This window comes from Chiloscyllium plagiosum, chromosome 4 (genome assembly GCF_004010195.1).
Source record: "Chiloscyllium plagiosum isolate BGI_BamShark_2017 chromosome 4, ASM401019v2, whole genome shotgun sequence".
NCBI lineage: Eukaryota > Metazoa > Chordata > Chondrichthyes > Orectolobiformes > Hemiscylliidae > Chiloscyllium > Chiloscyllium plagiosum.
Window position 1 is genome coordinate 16,858,220 of NC_057713.1, and position 25,488 is coordinate 16,883,707.

General features: G+C 40.8%; 1 protein-coding gene across 5 annotated transcripts in view; it reads right to left on the bottom strand.

Annotated features, from left to right (window-relative positions):
* Positions 1 to 25,488, bottom strand: part of LOC122548881 (receptor-type tyrosine-protein phosphatase mu-like) — a 701,186-nt gene that overhangs the window by 218,280 nt on the left and 457,418 nt on the right. For 3 of the 5 annotated variants that reach the window (XM_043687783.1, XM_043687781.1, XM_043687780.1), the window contains exons 12-14: positions 16,515 to 16,551; positions 13,361 to 13,435; positions 5,146 to 5,281 (exon numbers count right to left, since the gene is read on the bottom strand). In XM_043687783.1, the coding sequence (XP_043543718.1) occupies positions 5,146 to 5,281; positions 13,361 to 13,435; positions 16,515 to 16,551 (248 nt within the window). The remainder of the gene's footprint in view (positions 1 to 5,145; positions 5,282 to 13,360; positions 13,436 to 16,514; positions 16,552 to 25,488) is intronic. The other 2 variants (XM_043687785.1, XM_043687784.1) reach the window with 1 other exon arrangement.

The window sequence follows — 25,488 nt, forward strand, 5'->3', positions numbered from 1 at the left end:
CGAGGCGAGGGGGAGGGGGAGTACGATGCTGGCGGGGGGAGTATGAGGCTGGGGGGGAGGGGGAGTACTGGATTAGAATTGTTTTGAGTAGTGAGACACGATGGGCCAAAGGGCCTTTTGTTTTGACCTCTGTAGGTTTGTGTATCTGTTCATCATCCTGACCTGCCTTCCTGTTCCTACTACGCCAGTTCTCCTGCTGTCATTAGGCTAATGAATCACTGCTAATGAATAACAAGACGGATCACCACAACCATTATTCAGTAATCATTTCAAAATTAGAAAGCTTGAGGTACTATGTAAACCAAATTGAAAAATGACCATAGAAAGTGTTAGTAACTACTCTTTGGATGAACATTTGCTGAGAAAGGTTTCCCCTGGACAAACTACAAACTGAGAAGGTGCTGCCACATTGTTTTTTTCAGTTTGCTGATTTTTGACCAAGAAAATAAAGATAATCTCTAATTTTGTGTGTTCGGGAGAGGTGGGGCTGGGGGGTGGTGGTTGCAAACTGTGCTCCAAGGGAGAGACTGACAGCTCATGGACGAGTGCAACTTCAATAGAGCGAGTGCTGACATTGCAGAATTCATCCTCTCACTACCGTGGGCGGCACGGTGGCACAGTGGTTAGCACTGCTGCCTCACAGCGCCTGAGACCCGGGTTCAATTCCCGACTCAGGCGACTGACTGTGTGGAGTTTGCATGTTCTCCCCGTGTCTGCGTGGGTTTCCTCCGGGTGCTCCGGTTTCCTCCCACAGTCCAAAGATGTGCAGGGTCAGGTGAATTGGCTATACTAAATTCCCCTAGTGCTAGGTAAGGGGTAAATGTAGGGGTATCGATTGGTTTCGCTTCGGCGGGTCGGTGTGGACTTGTTGGGCCGAAGGGCCTGTTTCCACACTGTAATGTAATCTAATCTAATCTAATCTACCCAATAAGCACCTAACAGAGGTATGGTCACAATGTCCATATGGTGAGCAATGCTGTTAATATGCCAATAAACTAAACATTCCCATCAGCTAGTGAGCTGAAGAAATAATTCTCCCTTGAAATTCATTGATTATTTGTGTGTGCACTGGTTTGAACCCCATATAGGATAAGTGTGATCAAATGGATGGCAATGCAAACTCTACTGTGTAGTTACAAAAGAGACAAGGGTTGGGGTAACAGAGCAGACGGGGTGGACCCATAGGACAGGGCGCTGTGCCTGCCACCACCCTGCAGGCCTCTGAAATAACTCCACAGTGGCCAATATCCCATCACCAAGTCACCCTTTAATACATGTGGAAAGATCTGACTCTGGCACAGCCTCATCAGAGTCAGCACCCAGACTGCCAGAATCTCTGTTCTTTTTTTCAGGAGAGGCTCAGCAATATTTATTAATTTCTTTTTCTTGTTCCCTCCATTAAGTTATCTCTACAATGCACAGTCCAACTAAATGCGAGCAGTGGAGAGCTATCTCCTATACATAGCTAATGGAAAATATATTCAAATACCAAGAGACATAAAAAAAAATCCTAAACAATTCAAAGTGCAGTGATAATTTTCTAGAATCTCTGTTCTTATCTGTTGGCCAGGGCTCCCTGATTGGACCAGATTAACAGCCCCAATCAGGGAACTCATATTCTATGAGGTCGACCTGGCTGACTTTGTTGTAAAGATTACGGCCCCCGCCCTCATTTTATGAGCAAGGTTGGGAGGTGCAGTGTGGGCTGCCTGTTTGTGACCCAGTTAAATCCTTTAAGTGTGCCAATAGTGCCCATTTGCAGGCTTCTGCCCACTGTCACTCAGCTTTTGCATGTGAGACCTGGCAGAATTGATCATGTGAGCTGTTTGGTCAGTGACAGGAGGGCGTCTCCTTTCCAGGTCCTGATGCCAATTGGTGGTGCAACCAGTGTTCCATCCCTGCATCTATCATCATCTCCTCCAGCCCTGCCTTTTCCAACATACCCCTCCAGCAGTCCCCGTCCACTCCCCCTCCCCTCCCCCTCGCTGAGGTTTCCCTGAAACCGACATCCACCTTTCGCCATCCCACCTACCTTACCCCCAAGCTCCAGCCCCACCCTCCTATTGATCGATCTGCCCCCACATATTCCTGATGAAGGGCTTATGCCCAAAACGTTGACTCGCCTGCTCCTTGGATGCTGCCTGACCTGCTGTGCTTTTTCCAGCGCCACACTTTTTGATTCTACCTGGGCAGAGTAAATAGAGTGAGAGTGTTCCCATTGGCGAAAGGATTGAGAAGCAGGTGGTACCGATTGCAGCTTTGCGCCAAAAGAAGTCACAGAGACATGAGGAAACAGCCTTGCACACACACAGTCGTTAAGATCGGGAAGGCTCAGTCTGGGAGTGCAGTGGAGATTGAGATATTCGGGAGAGAATTAGATTACTATTTGAAGAGGAATATACATCAGGTTATGAGGAGAAGGTGGAGGGGAATTAGATAAAGTGAACAAGAACAGGCACAATTGACTGAATGGCCATCATCTGCACTGTAAGCACTGAATGACTTCATGAACTGCTCCACACCAACCCCTCCCCCAACACTCTTACCATTGGTTACCTGACAGGTTCATCTCCAAATATTCCCACACCACTTGGAAAGTAAACAGTTGTAATTGTTTGATTGAATGGTTCTTGACTGACAGTCAAAGTGTCATTAATCCCTCCTTGTCCAATTATTTCAAACCCGGAGACAAGAGTCTTCAAAACCATATTTGTCGGACAAATGGCCCACTTGTTTTTCCTCTGGGCTGGTCATATCAGCTATGATCGAATGGTTGCGTAGACTCAATCTGCTGAACAGCCTAATTCTGCTGCTAGATCTTACGGCCTAGTGATTATTGCTCAAAACAGCATTGCAGTCATGGAGGGCTGGCAACGTCAGTATGTAAGGACAGCAACCCCTGGAAAGTAAGGCCTTCAGCATCTCTGAAGGGTATGACTGAGATATTTTCAAATCAACTCAGTCCAAATATAGTGGATGGATTGTGTAAAGGTTCAAAAAAGTCAGAGAAATTGGGAAAAGCATTTTAATGGGGAAAGGGGTCTTCTTGTGAAATTCCTATGTAAAATAACATTTCTGCATCGTTTAATCCCTTCATGTGGAGTTAAGGTAACAAATGTGGATATTTTGAGAGTACAGAATAGAGGAGCCTTCGGATTGCTGTTTGATCTCGATATCCATCTGAAGTCAGCATATCTGCATGCAGCAATTCTCACTCGGCCACTCCTGTTCTCTTGTAAGAAAACTACATCGTTTGAAGTGGATGAGAACAAATACCTGTGGCACTTAATGAAGTAGCTGGAGAAAACCATAGCTGCAGGGTTGCAAGGTCTCTGATTGCAGGCTTCTAAAATCTAAACCCTCCAGTTGTATTTTGCTCACTTTGTTTCCACTATTCTTGTCAAATGTTCTCACACTAAGAGGTCTTAGGGTCACTCTTCCCATTATAAAATATCAACTATATTCAGTCTTATGAGAAATGAGGGCCAATTGTCATGGATGACAATCGATGCTAAGGTCATGGCACTTTCTAGGTCGGTTCAGCAAGCCGGCAGAGTTTTGTCTCAGAGTGCAGCCTGGAGCAATTCAATGCTTGATTATACACAGAGCACTATATTATCTGTATCCTCTTGGCCTTTGTCTTTACAGCTCACCTTTCATGTTTAATCTGCAAACTGCAAAGGTTCAAAATAATACATTAAACTGTAGAAAGAGACCACTGAAAACCTGGACTTGGTTGGATGGTGGGTGCTTTGATATTACAGCACTCAGATGCAGCATTTTCAAATGATTTCTGTTTTGTTATCTTTGAGACACATTTGAAAACCATCTGCGGTAAACTTCCCAAACTGCACTGAACAGCCTGGTTAATTTCACAATTACATGGAACTTGCCTGGAGCAATTTGGGTGCATTTTTCACAAGATGTCTTCTAATCTTTGAATGTGCACAGGACTCAATCAGGTGCAGCCCTTTATAAAACCTTTCACTTGCACATTTTCCTCCACATACCCTAATCCACATGTTAGATAGTGATGGATTATGATGGTCACTTCTGCAACTCACAGGCATTTCCTGTGAAACACAAACCTGTTAATTGAGACCAGTTTGAGCTGAGCTGCATTGCTATGGCAATATGTGTTACATGTCACCATTTCCAATTAGAATAGAAGCCTAGATCCTTTGTGAATTCTCAAAGAGGATGAGAATGAGAGTTGCTTCATTTTATCTCACCTTTAAACATGTTTCAGATTAGCTTTTATAAGAACTAATTGCATAGATATCACGCTTAACTGTATACACCAAACAACATCCTACTTCAATGACTGGTGTCTCCTTCAACTATTATGATGCTAGCACTGAGTCTGCTTTCTTCTTGTGAATGCTCATGGCCACAAAAGGCCATAGTAACTGACAGCAAAGCCCATGGTGATTAACGTGATAAAGGATAAGCTACATTCTGCAGTGTTTATAACCAAGTATTGATCATAAATAATATAACCGTGTCTCTATGAAAGACGTACTACATTTACTTCGTGCATAAAGTAATGGATAAGTGGCCCAAGAATTTAGAGCAGATGTTAAAGCTCTTGATCTATCTGGTTTTCCGAGGGGCTCACTCAATGATGGCAGACCACAGACATACTGAATTAGATTGATGTAGACAAATCACATGGTCAGGATCAGGGCATAAAATGCTCAAGGATCTGTGTTAGGACCACATTTTCACCCAACAAATTGTCCAGAGATAATAAACTGCACCCTCCCTTCTTTAGAAAACAAAGACATTTGTGTATCATTTTACAATAATAGCTCCCAGTGACTTGCAAGGCAAATCCTTGTTACATGGGATCCTATGTGATTTATCAACATTTTAGGGAGTGTATTTCATTATTTTTATCGTTACCAGTGGCCTTGACAATAGATTTACCTTATGCACATTTTTTTTAATGAGGAATAAATATGCTTGCATTTTAAAAGATTGACCCATTCAAGTAAGGGACTGTTAATAAATCCAAGTCAATCTCTTTACACAGACTGTGGTGCCACATTCCTCAGAACTATACAAAGCAAGGGTCACTGTTGAGGAAATGGATTCTTTTTGCTATGGTTCCACCACTACTGCTGTCTGTTGTCTAACACATACCTTTTCTTCATGACCAAAACTATGCCAAGGAAAATGATGACAAACAGCAGAATTCCAGCAATAACCCCAGCGATTTTTACAGTGTGGTCTGTCTGCTTTTCTGGTTCTTCAGCACTCGGTTTGCGAGTTGCACCTCCTGAAAGGCAGTAAATTCAGACAGGAAGGAAATTAAAGAAAAACGAAGTCCACATTTATTTTCACTTCTACCTAGGGAAGAAAGATCTTCCTTGATCATTATCTCCCAAAGACACAGAAGAAGTAACCTTGGCCTCAAAATTACACTGTGAAGATTAGCATAATGACCACCTCTGACATGTTTGAATTTAAGAAAAGGTGGCAGTATAACATACTAATTCTTTTATTTTAATCGGGTTTGGGTGAGATTCGATCTAATTAAAAATCCATTCACTTAACTGAGTAGACATGAGAGGTTATTATTAATGGATTGAATATTCTTTATTATATAAAAAAAAGTATGTAATTGAATTCATAAATTTGCTTATACATTTGCCAATCTTAAACAGCATTATTTTGAGGTCACATTTCTTTAAACAAAAAACACAACTTTTAAAAATACGTTGTTCTTTCATATATACTTTATTGAGAAATATACCACTATGATGACCCATAAAATAAAAGAATACATGCAGTGTATTCCTTTCTATGGTGGTAGTTATCAAGCCACAATCAGCAGCGTGCCTCCATATGAACTGACATTGTCATAAATGGACACACTGGACCAAGAAATAAATGAATTCTCCATCCACTCTTCATGAATTAACTCTCCCCGTGCCCCCAAATACTGAAGTGTCAATAATTCTTCATCTTGTTGCTCCTGTGTCTGAGGGAGTGAGATAAGCTCATTTATCATGCATTCTCTCTCTTTGTTTTTCTCTAAGCTCTCCAGGTCTTGTCACCTTTGAGAGATCCAAATCGTAGCTATACATCTCGCCCACAAACTTTTATTTCCTAACAATTTATTCATAAACCGGCAGCCACTGAATGATCACAGAATCACTTAATATCTGTGTGAATGAGATAACTAGCATCGTGTAGTGAGTGCCTTAGCACTTGGAGGCTTTCTTTATCAACTACTATTTGCACTGTTTACCACATAATGTGATGGAATGTCAAAAGTACATTTATTGAAATTGCCTTTCTCTCATGTAAGTCAGATAACGAAAAAAAGTGCTGGGAACATAGAATTTATGTTGTCAATGCCTCACATGCTCCACTGTAACACAGTATCACAGTGCACAGAATGAGGCCATTCGGCCCTATTATGATCTCTAACTTTTGGAGATAAATTTGGAATGGAGAAGAATGAGGCCTGATTGGAACACACAAAATTCTCAAAGGATTTGACAAGGCCGATGTGGAAAGATTGTTTCCGTTTGTGGGAGAGTCTAAGACCAGAGGGCGTAAACTCAGTATAAGAGGCTTATTTAAAACAGACATGAAGTTTATTTTTCCCTCATAAAGGGTAGTGAAGTGGTGAATTCTTTACTGCAGAGGGCTGTCAATGTTGGGTCATTAGGATATTCAGGGATTAGATTACTTACAGTGTGGAAACAGGCCCTTTAGCCCAACAAGTCCACACCGACCCTCCAAAGCGCAACCCAGGGCTGAGATAGAGAGATGTTTGATCAACATGTGAATAAAGGTTTATGGTGAAAGGGCAGGAAAGTGCAGTTGAAGATTATAAGATCAGCCATGATCTCAATGAATGGTAGAGCAGGACTAAATGGGCTAAGTGGCCTGTGTCTAGTTCCACATTGGACTCCTCAATGAATAGCCGAAAGGATGACATGACAAAATTTCACATTTTATGAGTTTCATTGTAACAAAGGTCTAAACGCACAATTGATAAGTGCTATCTTTGTAGAAAATTAATACTTTAAACCACAAAACAGAATGTCCAGTTTCCTTTTAATGCCAGTGAAAATACAATGCGCACATATATGCTCCTTTATTTAGATATTTTGTTCTTTTGAAATCAGTCAAAGGTGATTCTTAGCTCCCAAGGGTTTACCTCTGGTTGTTTCCTTTGTCAGCCTGGGAATATTTAATCTCAACCCCGTCTTTCACAGTGATGAATTTCCCCTGGAGTTCTTCCTTTAGTACAGGCAAAGGAGTTTTTTTAATCCTTGTTTTAACACCTCATGATTTGCTCTGTTCAGCATGAGTACAAGCTCCTAACTGCAATCCTCCCTCATGAGGGACAGAGTCTTGCTGCTTATAGGTGTCTCCCCTCTCCCAGAACCTGGCAGGCTAACCTTGTCAGTTCAAGGATATCTTAGACCCTTCCTCTCTCAGAGCCCATGAGGTGAGATTGAGGAGACTCAGCCAATCAAAAGATTCACATTAGTTTCCTGGCAGATCTCAGAACAGGACGCAAGACCCCTTTATTTTTAACTTAAATTAAGATCATAGTCCCAAAACCTGACACCCTCACTAACTTCATAATTCTAACGGTGTTTAGATTAGAGTAGTGCTGGAAAAGCACAGCAGGTCAGGCAACATCCGAGGAGCAGGAAAATTGACATTTTGGGCAAAAGCCCCTCATTACTCTTACAGCCGATTGTGCCTGTGCTAATACTTTGGTCAAGATCATATATTAGCTCCTCTTCCCTCTGTCTTTACACAGCTCTGTAATTTATTTTCTCCTTAAGCAATTATTCTGTTTCCTTTCCAAAGTTCCAGTTGTGTTTTCAGGCAATGTATCCCAGATTATGACATCTTGCTGTGTTAAAGGAAAACTTTGCTCATATCGCTTCTGCTCCTTCCATCGATACTTGGAGATCTCATCATCTCATCTTCGTTTATTCTTGACTTAAAATATTAAGGCATTAACCACACAAGTTACCTCATTGTTAGAAAACTGACGTGAATTTTACAATCGCTGGCATTGTAACCCATCTCTCAGTTCATCAAACAAAAACCTCCAAGCTTTTCTCTTTCCTACAGATGCCTACTTGAAATGGAGTGGAGCTCAGTCTGTTCCTTTTTGTTCAAGATGCCCAGTACTGGAACGATATATTTGGCTGACAGCATCAGCTCCAAATTAACTCGATTTCCCACACAGTCACCATTTGCCAGTGAGAATGGGGGAATCTAGGTTGATTTTACATTTTTAAATTAGTTATTACAAGAGGTCAGCGGTAGACCACCTACTCAACCCCTACTACATTCCCAAACGTAATCACCTTGAACCATATCAGGAATAAAATCTATTTCCTTCTGAAAAAATGTGATTAATGTACACTAGGAAGTATCAATAGAGAAAAAAAGAAGTGACTATATTTGGTTAACATAAAAAAAGCAGCAGGAGTGAAGTTAATTGTGTTTTTAGAGTGAACTAAATGTACAGAAAGCAAAGACGTATTGCCAGCTATTTGTTTCAATAAAGTATTATAGACCATTTTTACATGGGTGCCCACTATGTAGGCTCTTAAGAGCTTCACATTACTGTGCTGTGTCATAGCTTGGAAAACCACAGTTGAAATATAAATTTATCTCAGAAATACAAGAAAAAGTGGGCAATAAATCATAAATGACATTGGAAAGCATTAAAATGCATTTGGTTTGTATTGCAGAAGGTATGAAAGTCTGTTTCAGCTTACATCAGACTCCTTTGAGACAGTTAACCCTGACCCTCTGCAATTGTACCCACAGAATTGCACGAGATTAAAATATAAAACAGTTCACCCTTTACCCAGCACATCAGGCCAGATGAGAAAAATCCCCCTACCCCCAAGTTGCTAAAACCTTTTAAATAGGGTAAACTAATATTTAAATAAATTACCACTTCTTTCAAAGTTGGATAAGGTGATAGCATATAAACAATCAATGGCTTGTGCACTAATTAATGCACATTGTCACTTTGGTAAGATTGCTGGAAATCTACTTCTGTTGGTTTATTTTTAGGTATCACATGTCAATTTTGGTGCCATATTAATGTGTTGGCAACTATGAATCATACCCAAAGGTTATGACATCCTCATTACTCTTTTGCAGCCTACTGCCACCAATCACCTTTCTGATATACTGGTCCCCATCTGTACTCAGTCCTTGGAACACTTTTCATTGAAAGACTAACACAGTAAAGTACTTTCTACCTTGACTTTAACTTAATCAGAACTGACCTGGCAAGTGGAGAGAGTCCTTGCCCGCTGTTCAAAATAACTTAATTTTTCATCAATCATCTACTGGTTTTGGGTAATGTAAAAACAGATTTAAGGTCTGGAGGACAGTCATTCTTCAAACAAGGCAGACTTTTCCCTAAGTAAATACTTCCCGTGGAAATTTGGCGAACATTGCAAACACAAAAAGATGCTATTCCACTAAATGTTGTCATAATGCGTATTATTTCTAACTTGTGTTAATTTGACCTATGATTCTTTGACCTTCTAGTTAGGTACTTCCAACAAAATACAGTAAAAGGTTTATTCCTGATCTCCAGCCATTCCAAACCACCTTACTGCCAATGGAGTACCTTGGATTGTAGACATTATTGTAATGTCAAAAACATGGAGGCAAGTTGCACAAAGAAGATCATGTGAAGAGAATGTCATAATGACGAGATAACCTCTTTTCAGTTGTGTTGGTTGAAAGATAAGCAATGGTTGAGCTATTTGCAAGAATTCATCATCTCTTCTTTGAATTAATATCACAGGATCTTTGAAATCCATCTCTTGGGCTGAATCCTCAGCCAAAAGGTAGATGAAAGTGAGGCATTGCATTTTAGTAAAACAAACAAGGGCAGGACTTATACAATTAATGGCAGGGCCCTGGGTAGTGTTGTAGAACAGAGACACCTGGGGGTTCGGTACAAAATTCTTTGAAATGTACGTCGCAGGTAGATGGGGTGATTCAAAGGCATTTAGCAAGCTTGCCTTCATTGTTCAGACTTCTGAGTGTAGGAGTTGTGCAGTCATGTTAAGGTTGTATAGGATGTTGGTGGGGCCTCTTCTGGAGTACTGTGTACAGTTCTGGTTGCCCTGCTATAGGAAGGATATCATTAAACTGGAGAGGGTTCAGAAAAGATTTACTAGGGTGTTGCTGGGAATGGAAGGCTTGAGTTTTAAAAATAGGCTGGTACTTTTTCAATAGAGTGCAGGAGTTTGAGGGGTGATGTTATAGTGATTTATAAAACCATGAGAGGCATAGTTAATGTGAATAGCAAAGGTCTTTTCCCTAGGGTGGGGGAGTTCAAAACCAAGCAGCCTATTTTTAGGATGAGAGGAGAAGGTTTCAGAAAGGATATGAGGGGCAACTTTTTTACACAGAGAGTGGCAAGTGTGTGGAATGAACTGTTAGAGGAAGTGGAGGATGCAGATACAACATTTAAAAGACATTTGGATAAGTACATGAATAAGTACATGGTTTGGAGGGATATGGGCCAAATGCAGGAACTAGTGTTGTTTTGGAAACATGGCCAGCGTGGATTAGTTAGACCTAAGGATCTGTTTCCAGGCTGCATGAATCTATAAGTTTCTGACTTCCAGACGTGCAGTGTGCCGAGGAGTGGCAGATGGAGTTTAATTTTGAATAATGTATGATGCTGCATTTGGAAAGGCAAATCAGAGCAAGGCTTATACACTTAATGGTAAGGCCCCTGTGGAATGTTACTGAACAAAGTGACATTGGAGTGTAGGTTCATAGCGCCTTGAAAGTGGAGTCCCAAGTGGATAGCATTGTGAAGAAGACATTTGGTATGCTTGCCTTTATTGATCAGTGCATTGAATGTAAGAGTTGGGATGGCATGTTGTGGCTGTACAGAATGCTGGTTAGGCCACTTTTGGAACATTATGTGCAATTCCAGTCTCCCTGCTATAGGAAGGATGTTGTGAAACTTGAAAGGTTTCAGAAAAGATTTACAAGAATGTTTCCACGGTTGGAAGGTTTGCAATATAGGGAGAGGCTGAATAGGCTGGGGCTATTTTCCCTGGAGTGTCGGAAGCTGAGGGGTGACCTCATAGTGCTTTATAAAACCATGAGGGGCATGAATAGGGTGAATAGACAAGGTCTTTCTCATAGGGTAGGGGAGTCCAAAATTAGAGGGCATGGGTTAAAGGTGAAATGGGAAAGATATAGAAGGGATCTGAGGGGCAACCTTCTCATGCAGAGGGTGGTGCATGTATGGAATGAGCGGCCAGAGAAAGTGGTGGAGGCTGGGGTAGTTATAACATTTAAGTGGCATCTGGATGGGTATATAAATTGGAATGTTTAGAAGGATATGGGCCAAATGCTGGCAAATTGGACGAGATTAATTTAGGATACTGGGTCAGCATGGACAAGTTGGACCAAAGGGTCTGTTTCCATGCTGTACAACTCTATGACTCAGTATGGCAGTGAGTGAAGAATGCCAGCCTAGATTTCATGCTCAAGTCTCTGAAGTGGGATTTGATCTTAAGAATTTCTGATTCAGGTATCAGAGCACTGCCAGCTGAAACTTAGGCAACACTTTCAAAAATTGAGGCCTTATAATAAATCTAGACTATCCAGATAGCGACAGTGAAAATAGACATTCTTCCACGCCACCAGGATAGTTGAAAATTGCTAAGACAGCATTGCAGTTACAATGTTTAAGTTCTCTGTTAACTTCACTGGTGAATGCACAATTTTGGGTAGTCAGGAAGGCAGAATTGTCTGAGCAAACAGAGGTTATCTGATTTAATATGGAAGTCACTATAATTGTTCATTATGTTGCTGAGATGGGCAAACGAGATATCAGCCTGAATTCTCTCTGCAGGGCAATTTCAGTTGAATACTGCTGGAAAGTGAGTATCTGCATATATTCAATGGCAAGAGGTCCTCTCAGGTGCAAAGGAGATGGATGGGAAATTTAATAGAGTCATAGAGTCAAAGAGATGTACAGCATGGGAACAGACCCTTTGGTCCAACCGTCCATGCTGACCAGATATCCCAACCCAATCTAGTCCCACCTGCCAGCACCCGGCTCATATCCCTCCAAACCCTTCCTATTCATATACCTATCAAAATGCCTCTTAAATGTTGCAATTGTACCAGCCTCCACCACATCCTCTGGCAGCTCATTCCATACCCGTACCACCCTCTGTGTGAAAATTTGCCCCTTAGGTCTCTTTTATCTCTTTCCCCTACAGTGATACATGATTGTGATAGATTTAGGTAAGGCAGAAAGAGGAAAGCTATTTTTGGTGGATAATGCTGCAAAGGTTTTGAGTAAGAAATGGAGGGTGAGTCTGAGGAGTAACCTTTTTTTACACAATGAGTGGCAATGACCTGGAATTTGCTGCCCCATGACAGTGCTGGAAGTGGAGACAATGAACCATTTCAAAATGGGCACATGAGGGAAATAAATGTGCAGGGCTCTGCAGACAGTGTGAAGGAAGAAGACTCAGTAACTACTCAACAGAGAACCAGCAAGGACTCAAATGGCCTTCTTTTGAGTCATAATGATTCTGTAATTTCCCTTCTTAATGCTAAATGGCCATCTGAGATGCTGACCCCTAGTTCTCGACTCAATAACCAGGGAAATTTTTTTCCTGTGGTTACTCTGTGAAGCCCCTTTAAAAGTTTATATCCAATTGCACCATCTTTCATTTTTTGGAAACTCAAGGGAATATTAGGCAATTCTCACATCCTTGGAATCAGGCTATTGAAACCTGTGGGGATCCAGAGCTGTCTAGAAGCAGAATATTAAATTTTTAACAATTCACTCATGGCATATAGGCCTAGCTGACTAGGCCAGCTATTCCTACATCAATCTTCTCTCTACATTGACTCCATGGATACAAAACCATACTTGTGGAATTTTGGATGAATTGTTCCAAAATACTAACTGTGCCTATAGCATCCAAATAGTACCCTTGTTGACTATGTTAGAGGCTGATTTTGCATTTCTTTCTTCGAAATATACACAAGCAAATGCAGTTTTTCTCTGCTCAATTAAGACTTTGCATTAGGTTGGGTTTGCCACATATTAGGTCCAATTAACCGTTCACAGACAAAATGCAATTTGAAAGCATGCAGTGGAGAGAGATCCTAAGTGCATTGGTTAGTTGCAAACTTCCAAAGGCAGACACAACACAATGAGTTTGCTGTGTGGAAGGTAACAAGAGAAAATAAAATCTCTAAAACTGAAGAGAGAGAGAGAGAGAAAGAAAGGGAGTGAGTGAAGAAGAGGCAAAAAGAATGGCATGATGATTTGGTCTGTACTTGAACGTCTGACCTGTTAGTTGGTTGTCGCCTGCAGCAGGGGCGATGCGAATGTATGGTGTTGTAAGCTGAGTCACAATTATCGCAGCTAAGGCAAAGGAAGATTTTCCAGGTCAGCATGCATGAGAAAAAAGCCAGACTGAAGCTAGACTAGTAACAAGAATTACTTAGCGATCATATATAATATGCTACCATTTGTTTAAGAACGTGAGCAATACAGACAACTTAACTTGAACATTTCTGAGAAGAGGGACATGTGGCCAAAGCTTTCTGCCGTGCACATATCAGGGTGAATGCAAGAATGCAAATTTCACATGATCTCAAGAATTTGTACAACAGGAGAAAAGGGTGCTGACTGGTGGGTACGTCAACTCAAATTGGCCAAGGCTTTGACATGGGGAAACCAATGGTCTTGCCGTGGCCAATCCGAGGACTTGTCAGCCAATCAGTCTCCTTTCCTACTGTAGTATAAATTGTTGTGATTGGTTGAAATTCGGCATTCTCGCATTTGTCCTGGAGATTGCAAGATAAACAATTTTGGTGACATATCTTTCTTTTTAGTAATATTCAAGTTCTGCACTACCAAGTGACAATGTTACTTATTCTGTTGAGAATCCAAATAGTTTGGATATCAAATAACATAAACTCTTGCATCAATTTATTAACCCTTAAAGAACTGTATTTTTGTCTGATAACATTAGAGGTGAAATAAATAATTGTTTAATTGGCTTCATAACTTACCGTAACATAGCTACTGTGCAAAAAAAAATGGTACTGGCTTTTTCCTCATTTATTTTCCAGGTATTTTCCCCTCCCTTCTTACACCATGTTCCAGTCCTCAGCTGAGAGCACAGGTGTAAGCCTTTTCCATTTCAGCCAGAATCCACGCAAATGAGTTCATTTTAAATAGGCCTCCAATTTCTCTCCCTCTTTCAACATGATGTGTAGATGCCAGTGTTGGACTGGGGTGGACGTAGTTAAAAATCACACAACACCAGGCTATAGTCCAAAAGGTTTATTTGAAAGTACAAGCTTTCGGAGTGCTGCTCCTTCATTAGCTAGCTATCTGTTTCAAATAAGCCTGTTGGACTATAGCCTGGTGTTGTCTTTGAACATGGATAATGTTTCCCTCTCTCTTCTTGGTCAGTCATTTGTTCTTACCCAATTTTTCCCTCTATTATTAATAATGTTCTTTGTCCCATTCAATGCTTTGTTTTGGTCAGACTTCCCCACAACTGGGACTGTGATCATATTATACGGGGTGTCATGGACTGCAACAACTCAGTGCTTGCAACCTAGAATATAGTATGCTATTTAAGCCAGAACTACCATAATTGTGACTTAAATTTTCTCATTTTAAATTGATTTATTCCTTTCCCACTTGTTGTCTCCTGAAAGTTAACTCCACAAAATAGCTCCAGCTTTTCTGGCAGAATGGCTGGACCAAATCATTGGCTATTCCACAGCTGATAGCAATCTTGGTCTGCCTGGCAGTTCAAAAGGTGAACTTGTTGAAGGGAACAGCACTAATGCCTAATGTAGCGACAAGATTCTTTGTAATTATGTTGCTGATGGATTGATTGATGAGGCCAAGATACATAATAATTTTATGCTGCTGCACTGCTGCCTCATCACCTTAGGTTTTAAATGGTACTATTGTGTAAGTGGTCGCCATAGTGACAATTACCATTTCTTTTGTTTTGCTTCAAGCAGAGCTGTTCTAGAAACGGAAACACCGAGATAATGATTTCTTTTCTCGGTTCAACTTAATTCTTATTTGTGAGAAAGGTTCGGCAATTTGCAGTGGGTGCTCTGCACTGCGTGGACCAGGACAGCACTAATTAGGATTATGATTGACCTGGCAGCATTGATGGCATTGTGCAAGGATGGACAATGTTGAAATGACAGCGTGCAAGCTCAATGACACGTTTTAAATATATCACAGTTACAGCAGTCATTCCAGATTAAAGACAATGCTTCATCAAGCCACGCACGCTTAACATTATTCACACAGTGAATTTAAAATGATCACCCTTCACTTTTGAACAGTGCACTCAAAGGTTGTCCATTGCATTACTGGCCATATTTTCAAAATCCACAAAAATAACCCCAAAATGTTTGGTTCATCCAAGTTCTCCCTTTTTCACTTGAATCCACTAGCTTTCACCAGGATATGGTTCCCAACTGACCAAATGTAATCCTAGAGAGGGAGGTTTTGAATATCCTGCAGGGTTTCTCCCACTCGACAGAATAACTGCAACTAAGTGACATAAAAATCAATGACTCTGTTTCGGAGTGTCTCAATGGCTCTTCCAATGAAATCAAAGCCAAAAGAGGAATTCCCCTGCCTAATGCCACGCCCATGCAGACATTCACAATTGGAGCACAGAATTTAACTAGGATGGAGATCTGAACAATGCCTGATGCTACCTGTGCCTAATATACAGGCTCTGGTTGAAACCAAATGCTGTTGCTCAACAGTTGCCAAGGCTGAGGTAGTTATGTCGCCGAGCACTGTGCTTGGTTTGGCTCAGCATGACACAAGACACTAAAAATGCAGTGGGGTTAACACATATCATGTATATGTGCCTGGTAGTTTGGAAATGAGAGTCCTGCTTTAACACATGGGTTTTGTGCTCCCATTGTAAATCATTTCGTAATTCAGAAGAAGACACCGGCTATCAAATTGGAAGTAGTCCTTTGAGGGTTAATAAAATCACAGTAAATGGGTACTGCAGCAAACCAGGAAAACAACAATAGCAGAGAACGAGCAACAAAATTCATCAAGTTACCAATATACAGTCATATTCAGATGCATGCTAGAACCAATCTGATCTATGTACAGCAGAGTACAGTTAAGCAAGGAGAAACTGCCACAGAACTAATTATCAGAATCATTTTCAGGCATTCAAAGGTAAATAAAACTTGTGTTGATGAGCTGATGAAACCAAAATATACACACAAGTTTTGAATAATCAATTTATAAAGAATTATCAAAGCATGTAGGAGACTTAATGTATGAAGGTGAAAAGAAAACATTTTCGTTGACATTTTGGCTGTTGAGAACATACATATTGTCATGCATTTTAAATGCCTTTTCAATTAGAAAGACAAGAATATAATGGCAGATGTCTGCAGTAAGAAGAAAGGTGAGAACTAAGACATACCTTTTGTGGCCACCCTGACGCAGTCAATTTTGGTTTCCTGTGTTAAATGAAAAGAGAAACTGTCAATTTTGGTGCATCAGCTAAAGCAAACATAACCTCATCACCAACTCTATTTAAAATCCATCGATAAGACTGACTTGGAGGAACAGGGAGGTGTTTGGTAACATATTAGCAATAGCTCTTAACAAATTCAGAATGTACGCCAGCTGTTGACAATTGGAATGAAATGTACTTGGCATTTTAGATAAATACTTCAGTTAACATTTATCTAACAACCAGAGATATTAATTGGCAAAGGCAGAAAACAGCCTTCACTTCAGCACCTCTTTGACCTTGAGTGATGTACAGAGAAAGCCTCTGCGACGTATCTGACAATTATTAAAAAAAAAATCAATGGTGCTTTAGCTTGGCATTGGCACAGCAATGTGAAAAGGAAGCCATTACTTTGCATAGCAAAACACTTCTAGATTGCTATAAATAAGCAGAGTTCATCAGAGGCAATTTTTACACGCAATTCCTGCAGAATTTATCAGGCAGCCACGAAGATAAATTTGATTTGCTTGAGTCTAATTCACAAGTTCTCGTTTATTTAAAGTGAACCCAAATGTAACAGACAAATACAGATGTATGGACTGACATTTTGGGGTAGAAGGAAATTGAAGTGCTCATAACTGATTACTAAGGAAGCATTGGGAACAGAAGTGTGCAAGAAATAGAAAAGGTCATTGAGCATATTGTACTCGTCACTTCTAAATCACATGTAAAATCTGCTCCGTCATGAGCTTTTCCAAATCATGTTATCTACAGACAGAGAAAATATTTTGTGTTGTTCTTCCCTTTACTTCAAACGGAATGAGAAAATAAATAAATCAATCCTACAAATCTTTCAATAGTTACATTTTAAGTTGCCTTTCTGAGCAACACACTTCCATGGTCCTATCACCTCAGAATTTGTCTTATTTTGGAACAAAGGAACATGGGTAAACCATTCTGTCTATCAAATCAACTACAGTATTCAATGGGATGCCGAATGATCATCTGAATATCACCATGTAGATGTGACTCTCCCATACTAACTGCAGCTCTACTCAGTTTCATATCTTTACACAAAGGGAAGTGAACCTTTGGAAGTCTCGATCCAGAGAGCTGCAGAAGCTCGGACACTGATTATGTTCAAGGCGACAACCAACGTATTACTGTTGCTGGGTCAAAATCCTGGAATTCTCTCCCGAATGGAATTTTGGGTCAACCCACAGCAGGCGGACTATCGCAGTTCAAGAAGGCAGCTCACCGCTGCCTTTTCAAGGACAACTAGGGATGGGCAATAAACGCTGGTGATGCCACCGATGTCCACATCCCACAAATGAATAAAGCAAAAGAAACGTTCTAGCCTATCCAAGTCCCTTGAAGCCACCTTGCATTTTATTCCCACCTCACAATTTTATTTCTACCTTTTTTTTGTCATAGAAATAAAGAAGATAGGAGTTGGAGTAGGCCATTTGAACCCTTGCCTGCTCTTCCATTCAATATGATCATGGCTGATCATCGTGCTCAACACCCTAATCCCAGCCTATCTCCATATCCCTTTATCCTTTTAGCCACAACAGCTACATCCACCTCCTCTTGGAAATGTTTTGCCCTCAGTCTCTGTGAGAGTGAATTCCACAGGCTCACCATAATCTGGGTGAAGACATTTCTCCTCATCACAGTCCTAAAAGGTTTACCCCTTATCCTTAAACTATGATCCCCGGTTCTGGACACCCCCACCATCCAATCTGTCTTAGCCTGTTAGGATATTACATGCTTCTATGAGATGCCCATCCTTCCTTCTCAACTTTACTCAATATAATCCTAACCGACATCAGTCTTACCATCCCAGGAATAACTGGTAAATGTTCCCTGCACTACCTCTATTGTAAGAAAATTATTCCTCAGATAAGGAGACCAAAACTACACACAATATTCCAAGTGTGACCTCACCATTGCCTGCCTAAATGCAGCAAGACATATTTTTGCTCTGCACCTATGCCTAAAGAAAATATGAAAATTGTTTCCCACATCCAAAACATTGATATTGATTATGCATGGATGTGAACGCAACACTGATCATTTCAGAATTCTGCTAAATACAGTCTGTCAATGTGAGAATTATCTGTTCACCCAACAACCCTGCTTTCAGTATATTAACCAAATCTCAGTCCATACTAATATAATAACCCCATTAGCTATATTTTTGTTTATTAACTTCTCGTGTGGGACCTTACCAAAAACGTTCTGGAAGTTCAATGCATGCAGTAGAGGGAATGTCACTGGACTGGCAAGACAGAGGACCAGGTTAATGTACTGGGGACAAGGGATTTTAATCCCACAGTGGCAGATGGTGAAATATGATTTAACTAAAAATCTGGAATGAAAATCTAGTCTAATGGTGACCATTGATTGCTGAGAAAATCCATTTGGTTTATGAATGCCCTTTGGTGAAGGAAAGCTGCTATCCTGACTTAAATGTGACTCCAGACCTACAGCAATGTTAGCAAGTTTTGAGAAGATTTGTAGCTCAGGTTAAGGTTCTGGATGTACATTTGCTCGCTAAGCTGGAAGGTTTGGTTTCAGACGTTTCATTACCATACTAGGTAACATCATCAGTCAGATTCCAGATGAAGCATTGGTGGTATGGCATCCTTTTTATTTATGTGTTTAGGTTTTCTTGGGTCAGTGGTGACATTTCCGGTGGTGATGTCATTTCCTGTTCTTTTTCTCATGGATGGTAAATGGGATCCAAGTCAATGTGTTTGTTGATAGAGTTCCGGTTGGAATGCCATGCTTCTAGGAATTCTGACGTATGACTTTGTTTGGGTTGTCTTAGGATGAATGTATTGTCCCAATCGAAGTGATGTCCTTCTTCATCTGTATGTAAGTATCTTTATATTTCATTTATTCAGATTTCCGAATCTCTTGATCATGTAGCATTTCTGCAAGATTGAAAACCCCAGGACCTGATCAGGTGTAACCTAGAACTCTGTGGGAAGCTAGGGAAGTGATTCCTGGGCCCCTTACTGACATATCTGGATCATTGATCATCATAGGTGAGCTGCCAGAAGTCTGGAGGTTGGCTAACGTGGTACCACTATTTAAGAAAGGTGGTAAGGACAAGCCAGGGGACTATAGACAACAGACAATTGTCTATTGTCTATTGTCTATTGGAACAATAGACCGGTGAGCCTGACATCAATGGTGGGCAGTTTGTTGGAAGGAATCCTGAGGGACAGGATTTACACGTATTTGAAAAGGCAAGGACTGATTAGGGATAGTAAACACGGCTTTGTGTTTGGGAAATCATGTCTCACGAACTTGGTTGAGTTTTTTGAAGAAGTAACAAAGAGAATTGATGAGGGCAAAGTGGTGGATGTGATCTGTATGGACTTCAGTAAGGCTTTCAACTAGATTGTTTATGGGAGACTGGTTAGCAAGATTAGATCTCATGGAATACAGGGAGAACTAGCCATTTAGATACAGAACTGGCTTGAAGATAGAAGACAGAGGGTGGTGGTGGAGGGTTGCTTTTCAGACTTGAGGCCTGTGACAATCTAGTGCCACAAGGATCGGTGCTGAGTCCATTACTTTTTGTCATTTCTATAAACGATTTGGATGTGAACATAGGAGGTGCAGTTAGTAAGTTTGCAGATGACACCAAAATTGAAGGTGTAGTGGACAGTGAAGAAGGTTAGAGAGGTTGAATAGGCCTGGGCTGTTTTCCCTGGAGCTGAGGGGTGACCTTATAGAGGTTTATAAAATCATGAGATGAGTGGATAGGATAAATAGACAAAGTCTTCTCCTTGGGGTGGGGGAGTCCAGAACTAGAGGGCATAGATTTAGGGTGAGAGGGGAAAGATATAAAAGGGACCTAAGAGGCAACTTTTTCATGGAGAGGATAGTGTGTGCATGGAATGAGCTGCATGAGGAAGTGGTGGAGGTTAATACGATTGCAACATTTAAAAGGCATCTGGATGGGTATATGAATAGGAAGTATTTAGAGTGATATGGCCAGGTGCTGGCAAATGGGACTAGATTAGATTGGGATATCTGGTCGGCATGAACAAGTTGGACCGAAGAGTCTGTTTCTGTGCTGTACCTCTCTAAACCTCTACAACTTTAAGACAGGTACAAGTAATTATTTATTTTCTCTGCCATTTCCCTGTTCTCCATACTGCCACATTTGTCCCAGATAGCCTAGATTTTACAGTCGGTCTTTACATTTCTTGTCAGCTTGTATTCATAATCTATTTTCCATTTCTTTATCAGTTTCTTTGCTGCATTCTAAATAGATTCAAATTCTCGAGCTTCTCACTTTTTATGACTTCTTATCAGCCATTTCCTTCAATTTTTAACATCTTTTGTTCGCCACAGTTGAGTCATCTTTCCCTTTTGCTGTTTCTGTCTTTGAAGAATGGATATCTATTGTAAACCATGAAGTATTTGTTTGAATACTATTTATTACCTGTCCACTGTCAAATTTTTTAGTGAATTTTCCCATCCACCGCAGCCAACATGCCCCGATACCCTTGATTTCTTTTACTCAGATTTTAGACTCTAGTTATATAATGAATTATACCACATTAAAACTTAATGTGAAATTTTATGATATTATGATCACTATTTCCCAATGTTCTCTTATAGCAATGTTATTAATTAATCGTTTCTCATCGCATGTTATAAAGCGAAAATAGAAGACCCCCCAGCTGGTTCTTTAATATACTACTGCAGAAATTCACCTATCTTATGCGGGTCCCATTTCCCACAGAACCAGTCAAAAATCTAATGCCCTTCTTCCTATACCAGCTCTCCAGCCGTATTCTCAATAACTCAATTCATTTATTCTTGCGCTCTTGAGGTCATCGGATTTAAAGTAGTATTGAGCTTAATGTCTTTGAGGTCCTAATTTTTAGCCTCTTTTCTTGCTCCCTAAAATCTGCTTTCATCCCTCTTCCTACCTAAATCATTGATACCAATGTGAACTATGACCCTTGGTTGTTCTTCCTCCCCAAGAAGGATTTCCTGTGACTGCACTGTGATAGTCTTGGCCTGGCATCAGAGAGGCAACGTGTCATCCTGCAGTCATGTCTATAACCATAGAAATACTTGGCTGTTCTTTTCACGAATGAACTCCCTATCAGTACTGTCTTTTCAATTTTCCTCCTCCCCTCTTGTGCAGCTCAGCCACCCTTAGTGACACTGACTTGATATAACTGCACTCCTCTGGGGAACCACTGCCCTCATCAGTATCCAAAATAGAGAAGAGATGAATGACCGGGATGGTCTTAGCAGACTCCTGCCTAGCTTGTTAGGCTGTCTGGCAGTCAGTCCTTCCTCTTTGAGCTCCCAAACTGATGGTGTGACCAACTCCCTCAATGTTCCATCCGTGTAGCTCACTGCTCCCACTGGCTCCAAAACCCAGAGCTCAGCTTCTGCAGCTGGTAACACTTGAGTATCTTTTGGATATCAGAACCAATACTTGAAGGACCGGTGGGGGGAGAGATATCGTGTATGAAGAACAATCTCTGATACAACTGGGGCTAAGAAGTATTTCTTGTTACTCTGTAGCTGTAGTAATTCTTTTAAACAGTCAATGCCTTTGAGAATCAACAGGCCAGCGTTTAGTCTACATCATTAATTGCCTTTGTGAAATGGAAAGCTGCCTTCTTGAACCAGACCAGGTAAGAATGGCATATTTTCTTCCCTAAAGGACACTAGTGAACTAGATGGATTTTTAATGGTATTTTGGGTAGGGGATTATATGATCTCCACTGCTAATGCTAATTTTTCATCTCCGATATTTTGCATGCAGATAGTATTGAACTTAATAAAGACAGAGTAAAATAGCTTACTCTGACAACAAAGTAAGTTGATTGAGGGATCTGTGCTATGAAAATGCATGAAAACATAGCAATGGAAGGGGTGGCACAGTGGAGAGCACTACTGCCTCACAGTACCAGGGAACCCTGGTTTCAGTTCACCCTTGGGTGACTGGCTGTGAGGTGTTTGCATTTTCTCCCCATGTTTGGGTGAGTTTCCTCCCACAGTCCAAAGATGTGTAGGTCTGGTGGATTGGCCATGCTAAATTGCCCATAATGTCCAGGGATGTGCAGGTTAGGTGGTTTAGCCATGGGAAATGCAGGGTTACAGGGATAGGATAGGGGAGTGGATCTGGATGGGATGCTCTTTGGAGGGTCAGTGCTGACTCGATGGAATGAATAGCCAGATTCCATATGGTAGGGATTCTATGAAGTTGAAGGATAACTGCTGGCCACTGTGTCTCACATGTCCTGTTCACAAATGCACATCTGCGAGTCAGAATGCTTTTTGTATTTAGATATGGGAGATTAGAGGAAAAGACTATAAAATGAGGAAATGTACAACAGGCAGTTAGTATCTGCGGTTAAAAATAAGATAGGTTAATATTAACAGGTCCCAGCATTAAGAGATGAACATGCACATTACTGGAATGAAATACAGAGAGGTGGGTGTGGGTGAAACATAGGGAAACAATCAAACAATCACAAAGAAGAACTGTTCAGAAAAATAGTTGCGAGATACAATAGATCATCCCAGAGAAGGAATAGGGATAACAAAATTGAAGAAATAAACCTAAGCACATGGTAAATATAAGGTCAGTGGGAGACCTGACCTGGGCAAGAAATGGGTGAAATGAAAGTGACAGAATCAAGGCTGTGGGTCAGGCTTGAAATATAGAGAGAAAATCCATTAAAGTACAGCATGTTTGACAGTGCCTAAAAGGTAGAGAACAAGCAGACCCTTATCTCATACCAGCAGACTGTGCTAATTAAGAATAGCTAGATTAGTTTCCCTGCAGTGTGGTCCACACTGACCCACCGACTCATTTCCCTATTCACCCTGACTGATGAACCTAACACTATGGACAATTTAGCATGGCCAAACTACCTAACCTGCACATTTTTGGATTGTGGGAGGAAACCAGAGCAAACCCATGCAGACATGGGGAAAATATGCAAATGCAACATAGATAGTTGCTCGAGGCAGGAATTGAACCTAGGTCCTTAGTGCTGTGAGGCAGCAGTGTTAACGATTGAGCCACCATGCTGCCTGAAACAACAAAGCTGCTCCCTTCTGAATCACAGAATCCCTACAGTGTGAAAACAGGCCCTTTGGTCCAACAATGCTCCACCAACCCTCCAAAAAGTATCCCACCCAAACCCACTCCCCTACCCTATTACTCTACATTTCCCCATACCAATGCACCTAACCTACCCATCCCTGATCACTATGGGCAATTAGCATGGCCAATTCACCTAACCTGCACAGCTTTGGATTGTGAAAGGAAACCGGAGCACCTAGAGGAAACCCACGCAGACACGGGGAGAATGTGCAAACTCCACACAGACAGTTACCCAAGGCTGGAACCAAACCTGGGTCCCTGGCGCTGAGGGGTAGCAGTGTTAACCACTGAGCCACTGTGCCGCCCCCAGAGCTGATCCACATCATTAGAAAGTCCTGCTGTGAAAATCAAAAGCTACAGCTGATGTTTGAAGTTACTGGTCAGTCCTCAGGTCAGATGTTGTTAAGCGTACAGCAGAAAGATAATTGATCATAAAACCTGTGATGCACTTCGTTGTGTCAAGACAGGGCAGAGGACAGAACCGTGAGAGAATTGGAATTAAAATACTAAAGCACAGTAAGATCAGGGATGCTGTTGTGGACAAAACTTTGTCTGAAAAAGTAACTATCAACTTTGTAATGCGGAGCAGAATACAGCAGTGAATGCAGGGTACTATAGCAAAGGAAGTGCAAGTGAATACTAATGAAGAGCAAAAATTTGTGACTGTAGGCATTGGTGAAAGGATGAGATGTATTGGTAGGTACCAGACACCAGAAGGTTATGGATCAGAGAAGAGTGAACCAGAGTACCTCATTAAAAAAGGGAGAAGTGCAGGATATATTTGGTGACTGGAATTAACCACAAATATTGGAAATGTAAAAAACTGGTGGAACAGTTGATGAGAGTGAAAGAGACCTCGTAATAATTTGCTGAGAGCGGGAGGTTGTGTGCTTAGAAATGGAACAATTCAATCCGGCTGCATATCATTTTGAAAAGCCAAAATGCTTCAGGTAATGCACTGCATTTAGAACTATTATTCCAATACCTGCAGAATCTTTAACATTGAACCAATTAGGCATATTATTTTGGAAAATTAAAATAAAGAGGATGCACATGGCAAAATATTCAAAGAAACAGCAAACTTCCTGTTTTGCCGAAAGTAACTTGAGTTAGCATTCCCAACTGACACTTGATACTCAATTAAAACATTGTCAAAGATCAGCATTGCTTCAAGGTGTAACGACAACACACCAAAGGCCAAATTATAAACATGAATTAAAATCATCCAGTAATTATCTCCTCAAGATGAAAATAGTTATTTTCTTTCAGTGTCTCTTTAGATTTGTTAAATGCTAATAGGCAATTGCTTTTAAGTTTAGGCTACTTTTTAAGGAATATTTATCATCCTTAAGGAAGCTGGAATAAATACACACTTAATTCAATGCAAACTGCTTTACTTCAGTGATTACAAGTTGGTCCATTTTTAATTCTTTTATCCTCCACCTCGCCTTTTCTGATTCAGAGGATTGGCTGTCATGCCTCACAACGTTACCTCATCACCAATGCTCAATTTTATCCTACAAAACACCTGAGGTGACTCAACATCCTATCTTTCATCTCATCCCATTGGGAAATCTCTCAACTTGATGTGTATTAGCAGGAGTTCTGACAAGTTAACTCTGTGGAATGAGGGCATTTTATCTTTTCACTTTGTGCGTGTTCATTATTGTACTAAACAGCCAGCTCCCCGGACTTCCAGATCAATACCAATGCAACTTTGAAAACAGCATGAATTATCGGTGAACAATGCAGCTTTTTTTTTAAATAGCTATGTCAATT